Source organism: Microtus oregoni, unplaced genomic scaffold, assembly GCF_018167655.1.
Source record: "Microtus oregoni isolate MIOR12 unplaced genomic scaffold, Mior012 000055F_ref0000237, whole genome shotgun sequence".
Classification (NCBI taxonomy): Eukaryota; Metazoa; Chordata; class Mammalia; order Rodentia; family Cricetidae; genus Microtus; species Microtus oregoni.
In genome coordinates, this window is record NW_024543831.1 from 6,447,397 (window position 1) to 6,460,861 (window position 13,465).

Here is a 13,465-nt window from a genome sequence, read left to right on the forward strand (position 1 = left end):
TCACCACATCTGCCCAGTTAATGGCTTCTACCCCCTGCAGGACTTGGGGAAAGCCTCTTGGTGGGAGCCTGAGCAACCTATTTCCACTCCGACCCACATTACACACACCCAGCACAGGAATTCTCTAAGATGCTAATACTCTAGTTTTAAGGATTCCCCTCAAGGGGCCTCTGGAGCATTGTTCTCGGTAGCCATGAGCTCTGGGCTGCAGCTTCCTCAGCTGCCGCAGTCTTCCGATCTTTCCTCGCTCTGATGGACCCTTCTCTCTTTGCTTATGTCTCTGCACCCCTTCAGGCCTTTTCAGTCCTTCTGTTTCTAGGAAGCACCGCACTGTCTCCTTAGCACCCAGATTTGCCATCTCCTCACTTCCCAACTAGAACATTCCTTCACATCTGTCACAAGGGTCAACTCCTGCTGATTCTGTAGATTTATTTACGTGTCACTTCTTGAGAGAAGTTTTGACAGTTGTTACAGTTAGAATGCATATACTCTGTCTTATCTGATCTATGCTGACGCCCTACACCTCAATATTTGGTCTTTAACTAAGTGATATAAGAGTTGGGCTCCAATCCAATATGATGGGTGTCTTAATTAGAATATGTTCTTACTGACATGGGTCTTTGTGAAGAGTCACACTGAGCTGTGCTCTTCTTCAGGGCTATCTTTAGGAGTCAGCACCTTAGGCAAAGGCATCAAGAATATAATCAAGAACTGCAAAACTGCCCCCTTTGATAGCTGCTCCCCCAACCGGAACCAGACTCAGAACTACTTGGACTTCCGTGACTGGGAGAAGGCTACGACTGAGAAGAGGGGTGATGGTGCCGTTCCTGAGCAGTGCTTGTGTGAGTTCAAGCCCTGCTGCTCCATCCATATCCTGGTTCTCAATCTGGGACAATGGCCAAGCAGAAGGTACTTTTCCTAGGAAAACCTAGGACGTTTTCCTTGGCTCTCCCTGGGTTGTAAAGGCGGATTTAGGTACATGATGGTTCTTACTCATTGGCAAAGGAAAAAGACACCCCCCCCCCCGACAAGAAGGTATACAGAAAAAGTTAGGGAGAGAGCTTCATTGGTAAAGTGCTTGCCAACACACAAATCTGAGGATCTGAGCTTGATCCTCAATGCCCTTGTAAAGAACTGGATGTGGCAGACCATCTGTAATTCCAGTGCGTGGGAGACAGATACAGGTGGGTCCCTAAGGCTTGTTGGTTAGGGACCATAGCCTAACTGGTGAGCCTCAGGTCCCAGTGAGAAACCCTATCTAAAAGAAAAAAATAAAGTAGATATATGTGTTTTCCTGCTAATGAACACAAACACACACCTGCATATAAACACATACACACACACATAACATATGCTGTAAATACACAATGAGAAGTAGCCTTCTCCAAAGTCAAATGCAGAGGTCTAAGGAAAAACCAATCCTGTCAACCCTTTGTTCTGAAACAGCCGAGTTTCAAGAACAGTGATAAAATAAAATATATTTCCCCTGTTCAATTCACCTAGCCTCTGGTACTCTCTGATAACAGTCCTGCCCGACAACTGCCTAAGCTGGGTCAGCTTCTTCTGCACTTTTCAACTCTCTCTTCCTTCCACACCTCACCTTGAAATTATTTGTTTAATATCTACTTTCCCACTAAGCTATGCATGTCATAAAAAAAGTGATTCTTTTACTTCCTTGTGTACTACTTAGGAATAACACACAGCAGGAGCCTGAGGAATGGATCCATAGAATCTATATGCATGTAGCCATTCAAATTAAGTTAAAAATGCAAACAGGATTAGCAATTTGGTCACCTTCCCACGGCTCAGGGTGTCCAACAGTTACAACAGTGACCATTTGGATCACTGTGGAAAATTCAATTGCATGATGCTAATATAAAAGGTACCCGGGTAAATTGAGAATGAATAAAGACTAGACAGGGAAAAAAAAAGATGGGGAAATGACAACATCCAAGTGCAGAGATGAAATGCCAGAGTATGGGGAGCACACCATAAGCAGCTTATTGCTGCTCAAGTGTGAGGTGAAAGAGAGGAGAGGGTTCACAGACAAGGTCACGTGAGGACTTAGTCCCGACGAGAGCTCCTGATTTATTGCGACTGAGAACACAAGCAGAGAAGCGTCTGGACGGATCTGCAGTTTAGATACATTACTCTGTGGGGAGTATCGGCCTGACGGCAGGAACAAAGATTAGAGGTTGTTAAGAGTCTGCAGAGAGGAACCGGAACAAAGGACGGCTCAGACTAGATGGACAGTGGGTGGGGCAGGGGAGCCCAACCCGAAGTCTGATTGGATAGAGCGTGGTAAAGGAGGGAGGAGTCCGACTGGCTCGTAGATTTGGGGGTGACAGTGCCACCAACTGAGAGCAGAAGCAGAGGGCCAAGGGGGAAGTTTGATTTAGGAAGGGGGAAATGAGAGAAAGTAAGAGATAATGACTCAATTCTGGACGCATTAAGTTGGAAGCAATTGTGATTGAGAGTCCACTTGGCAATTAGCCATAGAGCCCGAGACTCTGAAAGAAAGACAGGGAGGCAGCAGAGACACCAGCAAACAGGTGGGTTTGCACGAAGAGATGGGTGAGCAGTGTACCAAGGCCACAAAGACATTCAGGAGGGAGAGAAGGAAAGGCCGGCGAGGAACGCAAAGAACACACAGGTGTGCATCCACATGAGGTTACCCCATTTCTAAATCGTGGGTTTTTTTTTTTTTTTGCCTCAAACAAGCTCTGTAAAGTCTGGGAAGGGGTGTACTGGTTTGGAATCTCTGCCATGTCTTATATGGGTTCAGAGTATATTCTCTGAAGAATATATATCCTACCTGCTTGCGCTCGGGAAGGGTGTTCTAGGCCAGAGGGAGAGAGAAAAATGACACTCATAAGTCATTCATGTCATTGGTGGATCTGGAGGGAAAGCCACACTCTTGCCCCCTGCCTACAACAAGAGGGACCCAAATCACCGCACAGACTCTCCAGTGATCCCAGAGCAAACATCTAGACTCCCTGGCAACATGGAAACACCAGCTCTGGTTGAACAGAAAGGTACATGGAGGAGAGCTGTCAGCCTGAATTTCAGAGAGACTGAAACAGCTTCTATGATACAAATTAACAGGCAGAAAATACTGCCCCAAGGCTGTAAGTGAATTCTCAATAGCCTTTCTGTTTAATTTCAATTACACTTTTTTTTTTTGAGAGAGAGAGAGAGTCATAAACCTGTTGAACAAGCCAGGAGCTAACTTAGAGCCATCATTTTCTCCTTACCATTCCACCTCCCCAAAGCAGAACTCAGTCTATGATTTACAGCTACTTACTGATTTCATCCACATTTTCCAGAAATCTCTGCAAGTCTCTCTCTTGATCATCAGCCATTGCAGACACAAATCTCTAAGGAAGGCAGTATAAATTATGAAATTAATAATAAAATAAACAGAACCGCCGGGCTTATTATCTGTCTAAGACTAAGAGCCAAGTGATTATTATTAAGGCCGATTTGTGTTTGTAAATGTCATGAATAACAGCAGGGCAAAGCCATTTTTCTCTGGCTGCTGTTTAAGGCCAAGGGACACTCATTACTTGTGGCAATACTTCCAGAGAGCTGCCAGCCCTGCCTCTGCTGGGGAAATTGCTCTACAATAATTCCTCCAAAGGCAACATTGACCACTGTAATTTAGGAATCAGAGGCAAAGGAAGCTGGGAGAGCAGCCGATGGGCTGCCAGGGCTAGAGGAGGAGGGTAGTGCCCAACTTTGGCCATGACAGGCATGCCTAGTCAGAAGCAAGGACCAGGTAGTGCATCAGGTAAGTAGAGAGGGGACTATCTGCATATATATGTCCACACTTGCTTAAAACCTATGGCTCTGGCTTGTTTCTGAGCACAAAGGGAAGGCACAAATTGTCAAAAGATGTCAAAGGCCACCAGGGCCTGCTTTCCAATACCTCCACCCCAACCCCATCCCCACCAAAGTACATTGGCTTTATTACACTTGGTTTTGAACATGAAGACTACATGATAAACTTAGTGGTACTCAAAGGTTTACCCACACAGCTAAAGATCACCTGAAACTTTGTAAAACATTGATTTCCCCAGCTTTGGCTCACACAGGAGTTGCTCCCCAGGGATGCACCTTTTAAAGGCACTACGCGGTGACATTTAAGACAACGATGAATTAGAACTCTGTCACGGACAATTACGCAGTTTCTCTGTGCATGCTATGGAAACCAAAATGCGAACCCAGAGGACACCACGGGGTTGACTTCAGCAACTGGGACTTGGTGGGTTATTAGTGAGGCTTCCTTAGCTAGGAAACAGCCTTGCACAAGGCTCAAAGAGTTAACCTTCCCTGGAAACTCGTCCAAGAGTACGAAGCTAGCACCGGCCAGCGCTTCACAGAGACAGCCAGTCTTTCCAGAGCGGTTAACCAAAGTCAGAGGAGTCCACAGCTGTGCAGAGCGGCAGGGCACAGGGGAGGACTAACCTGTGCCCCGCCCCTCCGTCCTGCACACCCCACTGGAGGGCGGGGACAGCTGCATTGTTGCTTAGCAACCGCTCCCCAGCGTCCTGGCCTCGTACCCTCAGTGTTGGTCCCAGCCTGCAGCTGCTACCTGCCACATCCTCAGGGTCCCAAGCCAGTGGCCTTTGTTCAACTCTGAGGCCAGGCCAGGACCAGTCCCAGGGTAGACCCCAGGGCCACCCAGTTGAACTGACCTGCAGCGCCCAAGATCGGACAGGAAGTGGAAGTGGAGAGCAAACTGTGACTGGCCTCTGCGGGGGGAGAGGCGGGGCCTGGCGGGGCGGGGCTTCTTGTGACTCCCCGAACGCGCTGCCCGGTTTGTACCCGGCACGTCCCACCCAGAGCCAGAAACCTAAGTAGCTAAGCACTGGTCCCTAAAGCCCTTTCGCTTTTGAGGAGCGCGGGGTTTCAGTCCCAATTGGTTTCGTATCTTTCGCCCACAAAGTTAAAGTCTCCATCCAGCGTACTTTTGTGTGAGTTTTGTTTCCTGTTTTGTTTAATGACCAATGTGTGGTCTCTAAGGCAGTAGTAGCGTAGTTTTCTTGCTTCTCAATTTTTCTCACAAAACGGAAAAAACGGCACTTTCTCTTTAAGTTATTACAATTAAGAGGCCTGGATCCTAACTACAGGCGTAAGTGGTATGTAGCGAACCTTAGTAGGATTTAGGGCAGCGTGAGCTTGGGACACATTAATTCACATTCAAAATATATACCTTTAAAGAGAACTCTCCCCTCAACCTCCACCGCATCCCTGTCACACCAATCAGGGTTATCACTGTGTAGTCCAACCCGGCCTCAAACTCCTATCCTCCGACCTCAGCCTACTGAGGGCAGGAATTAGAGTTACATGCCATCAGATCCATCAGTAATCTGTTTTTTAAAGCATGTTTCAACATGCGATGCACTAGGTCTTTGTAGGTGAGAAGTTTGACGGGAACAAGATTGAGCTGATGACCCCAGTAAAAGTTGTGGGTGCTTTTACAGAATATGTGATAGGGGCCGAGGAGTCTTCAGCACTTACCAGGAGGGCAAAGAGGTCCAAACTGAGCCAGCCACTTCCAACACAGATGGCAAGATTCTATAGCTCACAGCCTCAGATAATAGGAGGATTATTTGAAGCCTCCATGGGCATGGGGTGCAGAGGCAGCAGCCTAGCAGGGGTACTTGCCAACGCAGGACAGCCCAAAGGGGCAGAGAGATCTTCTATTTAAGCCCCTGCCACATTTTTCTTTCTTTCTTTCTTTTTCCTGCTTAAAACCAATGGAGGTTTGAGCTCCCAAGTGAGAATTAATGGAACTCAGAAATCCCTCTGCATTTGATGGATGCATGTAATGAGTGAGCAAGAGCTGATAATGTGTCAACACATTTGGGGTGGGCTTGTCACCTCAGCATAACAGAACATGCCCATCTCACCGGATACAGCCATCCAGGCTACCTGGTCTTCATTTGATACTATGCCCAAATCCAGGGACCTTGTGATTGAGTCTGTGTAGATTAGGATCACAACTGTTAGATATTAAGGGTCAGTGTCTGTGTGTATTTGTAGCTGTTCACCTGTATAGAGACTCCTTGAAGGCATTAGTGAGCTATATTTAGAGAATGACTTTACTTTCATCAAACCCAAGTCCCCATGTGTGGGACTTCAGTTTTGTTTTTATATCTTAAATAAAAATGGAGGAACACTTGGTCAGCCTCCCCCATATCATAAATCTTGGACTTAGAGATTAATAGAAGCCTTCGCTGCCCGCTTTTACTCAGCTCACTCCCCACCATGCAAAAAATCCTAGCTCCTTGATCTTTCTCATCAATTGCATTTTACAAACTTAGAAGAGATTGAAAAAAAAATTTCCCCAGCCACACGTAGAGTGAAAGAAATTACCTTTGCCTGCTGAGACTAAATGGTGCAGACAAGTCCACTAGAATCCAGGAGCCCAACTGTAAGACGTCTGTAAGAAATCCCTCAGCTGGGGGCTGGAGAGATGGCTCAGTGGTTAAAGAAATCCCTCAGCTGGGGGAGACAGTTAACTCGCTAACTTTGGCTTCAAGGTGCAGAGAGGAAAAGGTCAGCAGGGTTTGTCCGGGTCTCTTGCATCCCCAAGGACAATTACAAAATCCTGCTTCATTTCTTTCTCTTAAACATGTGTCCTTACAAGGAGAGAAAATAAGGAGCTGAAAATCCCTGCCCCTCGGACTGGCACCTACTGTTTCCATTCCAACCCTTTGCTGTATAGAAAGGGGTAATTTCAGGACCCCAAGCTCAGGTGTCTCCAGGGGACAAGAGTCTCCCTTGAAATTTTTGTGCTGAAGTAATGGCATGGAAAATATTAACCACAATCACAATAGCAGTCCCAAGAAACACTTGCCGAACAGCTGTGTGCCAGGTACACACATGACTTTATTGAAATGCTCTGTTTGTTCCCATCTCTTAAGTCAAGAGCACACAGTCACAAGCATCTGAGGCTAGTCAGGGGCCGAGCAAGACCTGAGTCTTGATCTGTGCCCTCATAGATACCCTACTTCAACTCCTTCATCCCATGAATAACCCTTGTGGAAAGCTCTGGTTTCAAACTTCTGCCATCAGCAGCCACCCTGCGAGTTTCTCTAAGCCTAGGCTTTGCTCCCCAGGCATGTAAAGAAGTCTGCTCCACGCTTGTCACAGACAGGTCTAACTTTCTCTCCAAAGGGACATGCCCCTGACTCCATTCAAAAAGTAAGGTGATTCCACCAATGCCTTTCTTTAGAGACTTTCCCTTGAACCATGAGACTTCTCTGCTAGAAAGGGAAGAAAGTGGCAACTCTCGTGGCAGATGTGAGCAGCGCCCATTCCTGCATGGTGTGGAGTAGCGCTGCCATCTTGTGGACTGCGTGGCTGTGATTAGCCAACGCCGCGGCAGGGAAAGGCTGCTAGGCACAGTCAGTGCTCAGGCGTTCTTGTATTTTTCTTAAATATATGCAATGCCAACTGAACACCTACTGTGTACACATACTTGGCAAGGCGCCTTCTACAGCTGCTCTGCTGAGACTGCCTCTTCAGATAGAGAACTAAAGCCAGGAGCTTGCGATATTGAGTTTAATATTTAATTGCTTGTTTGAGGTGACTGCTCTCACCAAATAAATATGACACATTGACTTTGTTCAGTGGGGGTCTTCTCTGCCATCAAGGTTTGTGGGGCAAAGGCAGACACAAAATTGCAAGACACTGTAGTCACACATTGTCCTGCTGCTGGCTGTATTTCATCTGCTATGGAAGACTGGAGATGGGTGTTGCTAGTGAGCAGAGTCTCTTGTCCTTGGGTCTACAGTTTGATACCATGTTGGAAGCACAGGCAGAAACTTTGACCCAAGCACCCTTATTCCTCTCCAGTTTTTTGCCTGCAAATTACTGCATCGCTGTCACAGTGCATGCATGTGGCCTTGGGTTACTTAGCCATCACCACTCCATCTGCTGCCACATTCCGAAGATCCCTTACGGGGATCTTAACATGTTGCTCGTGACGCTACCCAACAATCTCAAGAGATGGTTTCCCCATCCTCTCAACGGCCAGCAGCAGAGGCTCTGAGGGATGCTGATGTAGCTATCCTCCTGTCAGTGTGTACTGTCCAACCACTTTGTTTTCATTATTGTTATTATTATCCTCATATCTTTAAGCCACTTTTCTGTGCAGTGCCACACACTGCTGCTCATTAGCACGTTGTGGCAAGCATTCTCCTGCGCATGATATTTACATGTGTTCACGCCACTCACCGTCTCAGAGCTTTAGTTCCCCTTCCATTTTGCAACAGCAGCATCTCCGAGTAGAAGTCCTTTAGTGTCCTTGGTTGTTAAGATTTCCGAACTGCTCCTCAGTGGATCACAAGCGACAGTGCAGTCGGTGTGCTATCTGGTAGCACATGAGGATGGCAGGTCCTTACTAGCATGGAGTATTCATTTTCTTCTGATGTACGAAAGGTAAGGAATGTTCTGAAGAGTACACACGGGATTGCTCTGCGTGGGTTTCACATTTAGATGGAAACCTTCTGTTTCTTCCAACACTGGGGTTTTCCAGATCCCTCTAGAAGTGCGGCAGAGAACAACATGTTCTCACACAGCTCCTTTTCTCTCTTTGCACAGTCCTGAACCATCTGTGCCATCTGGGAGCCTTTAAACCCGGGCTTCTTAACCTAGGGTCTGAGAGTCGGCGGATACAGCTGAGGGCCTCTGAGCTCGTTTAGAATCATAGATGATTAAAATTGTCCCCGTTTCCATTTTCTTCACAATATATTGATTTAAGAAGCATGTCACTGAAGTATAGCTCTCATTTTATAGTCAATGTAAGTAACAGTCCACTGCACAGCCACGATGTCACTTAAGCTCAGCAGCTTGACATCACAGAAGTCTTTAGACAAGCTGCTAGAACTTGCCTAATGTGCTAATAGGGAAATTCATGTGTTAACATGCTGCAAATTCCTTTTAAAAATTTTAGCAATTGTAAATCAATATGAAGATTTTTCTATTTAATTCCAGGCATTTAATTTTTAAATAAATATGTTAAATTAAAAAAAATTTCCAAGAAGAGCTTCATATCATTCACATCCCATGACTTCCAGTGGGTCAAAGCAGAAAAACTGTTTAGAATAGTTTTCTTCTTCTTAAAGGATAATTCCAAAGAATCACTATGCATACTGCTCACTCTTAGGCTAGAACCCAATACCCTTTCTCTTGGAGTTTATTGGCCCAAGAGTGATTCAGTTGCAAAAAGAATAGGAAGGTCAGCATTGACTGTATAATGAAGACACTTGGCCTGGACCAGGCTTGCAAGGGACCAAGGTTAACAGCATAGCAGGAAGTCCTTGTTATCACAAGGCCCTGACGTGGTGCTGTACAAAAGACACATCATCTCTAGAACATTCTTCCCTGGAATCTGCAATCCTTGTCCAGGTACGAGGAAACAAAAAAGAAAAACAAAAGCAAAAACATTCTGTCGACCCTGACCAGTGTCTTCACCCATGCCAAATTTCATGAAAAAGCAAGCAAGCAAACACAACAACAAAAACCTGAGACACTTCCACACACTCAGGGACCAAGGACACCTGAGGGATGACGTGATGGGTGCTGTGCTCTGAGTTCCACCCTGGCACGCGGATGGAAAAGCTGGGGAGCGTCTCACAAAACCCAGAGTTTATGGTATCACTGTTTCACCAACACAGCTTTTCACTTTTCTTACCCATTCCCTGGTCTGTGTGAGCATCAGAAGGACCCGAGTGATCTGCTAGGTTTGCGGAAACTCTGCTCCATCATTGAAATGTCTAGGAGTCTGTTCCAAAAATGAAGTTTGAGGGGAAAAGGAAACCCTTGTGTTTCTTCTCCTAGGCTCCTATCTCCTCCCAGTTTTGACTTAATTCACTCAACCTTTCACTCATCCATCAAACTTTTTAATCGGCAACCAGGAGTCATTGGAGGCTGGGCAGGGCGTGTGAAGACAGTGATGAGAAGATCTGACAAAGATGGTCCCAAGGGGCCTACGGCCTTCTGGGCAAACCTGAAAGAGGCACCTTTAGAATGTTATGGTCCAGATTCTCCAAAAGAAATTTGCGCATGCTCAACACATTGGGAAAGAGGGGAGAATTGTAGGAAAAGGCAGGAGAGCCAAGCTGGGCACTGTAGGCGGAGAGGAAGACTGGGGATTCTGGATGATATAGCCCTGGGAGCCAAACCCCTAGCACATCTTTCCATTGGCCTGTCTTCTGATCACACAATAGAAGGAGCCTCAGGGTTGGAATCTGTTCTGTCCCTGCTTTTAATCCTTGGCACGGCAGTTGTGTTCCAAACTGTTTTCTGTGGCCTCCTCCAAAGGAAGTTAGGTCAAGAGGGCATGGTTACGCCAGTTTGGGACTTGCGTAAAATGAATGCAGACAGATTGTATGGACTTATCCCTACAGGGACTCTCTGCTGGATTTACGGTTCAAATTTTTATTTCAAATGAATATAAACTGGATGGTTTATAAATAAACCTTTTGTTGTTGTTTTTATGATTCTGAAGGCTGGAAGTCTACTATGAAGGCCAAAGAAGATGATGCCTTCTGAAGGATCACTTCCTGGTCCATGGACAGCCATCTTCTCCTGTATCCTCACACGGCAGTAGGAGTGAGTGAACTCTGCAGGCTCACTCTCATGACTGATTTACCAGCCCAATGACTCACCTCTGAATTATGGCACTGGGAGTTAGGGTCCCAGCTCATGAACTTTCAGAGAAAGCATTGAGACCACAGCTCACAGGGACTGGAACACAGTTTTGAACACACGTGTCCCCCCTTCCCCCCCACCTTGACCTTGATAATTCTGTGTTTATCTGTGGCAACACTCTACCTCCACATTCTAACGTCATTTATTAGGGAGAGATTCATGGAGTTCTTTTGGTCTTAAGTAAGCTTTCCCATGCACACTGACACTAGTGAGAAGTGCAGAGACTGGATCCAGAGATTGAAGCACAGGGATTTCTCTAGTCTGACAGATCCCTGGAATTAAGGCTGAGTTGGACTTGCCCTGCTTCCTGCCTGCTTCTTTGAGCACACAGAAACCCAAGCCTTCTCTTCCTATGGGTTAACTTGTTTCTTTTATATTAGAAGTTTCTGGGGGTAGGGGTGGGAAGAGGGATAGTGGGAGGAGAGGAGGGAGAAGGAACTGGGATTGGTATGTAATAAACAAACAAACAAGTAAGTTTCTGTAACAATCCTAGCAGCGTGGGGCTAGGGAAATGGCCCAGCAGTCGTGGATGGGCACTTGCTGCTTTTGCGGAAAATGTGAGTTCAGTTGCCATCACATGGTGGAAAGCTCCAGCTCCTAAGGATCCAGCAACCTTTTCTGGCCTCCGTGGGCTCTGTATGCACATAGTGCACAAACATGCCTGCGGGCAAACACTCCTATACATGAAAGAAACTAACATTTTCTCCACGAGCCTGAGTGAAAACTAACCTTCCTCTGCAAACCTAAGAGTGGAAGGATGGGAAAAATGCATACTCAGAGAAGAGAAGAAATGATAAGCACCTGGGCATGGTGGTGGTGCACACCCACAGTTCCAGGCTTTGGGAAGAGAGGCAGGAAGATGCCAAGTTTGAGGGTAACACAAGCTGAGCAGTGAATTCAGACCATCCTGAGTGACAAAAGAAAACCATAGAAAAGCAAAGTCAGAAAGAGAGGAAGAGGGAGAGATGGAGCAAAAGGGAGGAAGAGAGAGGGAAAGTGAAAGGGAGAGAGGGAGAAAGGGAAGAGAGAGGTGGGGGAGGAAGGCAAGGAGAGAGAAGCACATTTAATCTGGATAATTGAATTTGTCCACTATAGACTTGCTGTGGAAACCACAAAGATATTTTGAAGTGTGAGGTGCATAGTAAGCTCTCAGCAAGAGTAACTGTAATAACACTGCATTCTTATTCCATATGAGTGTGTGCTACACTTACTGTACAGGGATGAGCACTGGATAGCATTATCTCTTTTGGAATCATGAAAGTGCACAGCTTAGCCGAGGAGGAGGCGGGTGGGAAGGGAAGGCGAGGAGGAAAGGCACAAGAAGAACCCTGTTGTTTCAGGCCTCTAGTGGGGCCATGGCTTCTGTGTGTGCCAAAATTGCCCATCAAGCTTCTTGTGCCTGTGATTCTCAAGATGGCCACTAGATGGCAGCCTTAGTCCATTCTGTGTGCTTCCCAGTCAGGTCCCAGCACTGAAAATGGTTGTTGTTGATTTCCCCTGGGAGCTTTAGCCTCTTTGAGCTTCCTTGCCTGTCTGGGGCTGGCTGTATCTGGGCTTACGGGACCTCACTGGTATATCATCACCTAAGAAGGACTTCAGCGGTGTGTCAGCGTTGCAAATTTTTGGCAAATCTTCAGTCTGTAGCTCTGAAAAGAGATTGGGTGTGTCTTTATTGTCTACCTTCAGTGGGAGACACCAATGGACACTTGTCATTAGTTGTTTATAGTTGGAAGATCAAATTCTTGATCCAAAGGTAGCTTTGCTGGGGGATAAGGATGAAAATCAGGCAGTGGTTGGGGCTTGGGCTTGAGGGGCGGGGCTGGGGCTGGGGGCAGGGCTGGGAGGAACAGATGGTTGGAAACAAACCCATGCCTTTGGAAAGCTCATTCTCCAGGCCTGGGGAAAGTTCCCTCCCACAACCATGTCATCCACTAACATCCACGTAATAAACTCCTTGTTCGGTTTAACCAGCCCAAGTCCTCGTGGGCTGCTCAAAGCTAAAATCCATGGAGTAAAACAGATGTGAATTCTGATGTGTTCATGACAATCCCCAGGCCTCTCTACATCTGGAGCATTTCTGTGTGGCAGGGGGTCCACCTTTTATAAAGAGGTAACCGTGTCCAGCAAGGAGAAGCACTGTAATCACAGCTGGGCAGCACCAGAGTCAAGGTTCCAGTGGGAGATGCGTTGCTCGGCAGCTTGTGGTCACTGCAAGCTCCATCAAGACAAGGACACTGCCCACAGATCCATTACTATGCTCTTGTTACCCAACACAATGCCAGTATATGCCTGGTGCTTGATAAATACTATGGATTAATGAGCATGCGTAAATTCCACATTCTCTTGCCTTGCGGAATGACTAGCTTGTGGTTTCTCTGGGACCAAGTGCTTAGTTAATGGCTGAAGCTCTTCTTCAGGTCCCTCAGCATCACACACCCTGCTCCCTCTAGCCTCTCTGTGCAGTCTTACCTTTACCAACTGCCGTTTGCAATCGAGTTAACTCCCTGAACTTTGGTAGGTGACCTTGAACAATGCCCCCCCCCCCCCCCATCATGTTGGCATTTGCTTTTTTTGGGTTCAGGGTTCCAGGCTGCAGTGGCAGCTCAGGCTGGCTGCTATCAAAGGAATCTAGAAACAGAACAAAGTTTCTGGTCATACGACTGGCCAGCCTCTTCTCAGTTCTGAGTAGTGGCCACCTTCCTCTGCTTAGAGACTCTGGAGTTCTCTTTTAAGGCCAGGC

General features: G+C 46.7%; 1 protein-coding gene across 2 annotated transcripts in view; it reads right to left on the minus strand.

The window, feature by feature from the left end:
* The window catches only part of Ttc12 (tetratricopeptide repeat domain 12), a 48,574-nt gene extending 40,193 nt beyond the window's left edge, over positions 1-8,381 (minus strand). Inside the window, exons 1-2 of one of the 2 annotated variants that reach the window (XM_041638626.1) lie at positions 4,698-4,712; positions 3,305-3,377 (exon numbers count right to left, since the gene is read on the minus strand). In XM_041638626.1, the coding sequence (XP_041494560.1) occupies positions 3,305-3,362 (58 nt within the window). In that variant the 5' untranslated portion in view covers positions 3,363-3,377; positions 4,698-4,712. Of the gene's footprint in view, positions 1-3,304; positions 3,378-4,697; positions 4,713-8,247 lie in introns of those variants that run through there. The other variant, XM_041638627.1, reaches the window with a different exon arrangement.
* Between the last annotated feature and the right edge of the window lie 5,084 nt (positions 8,382-13,465).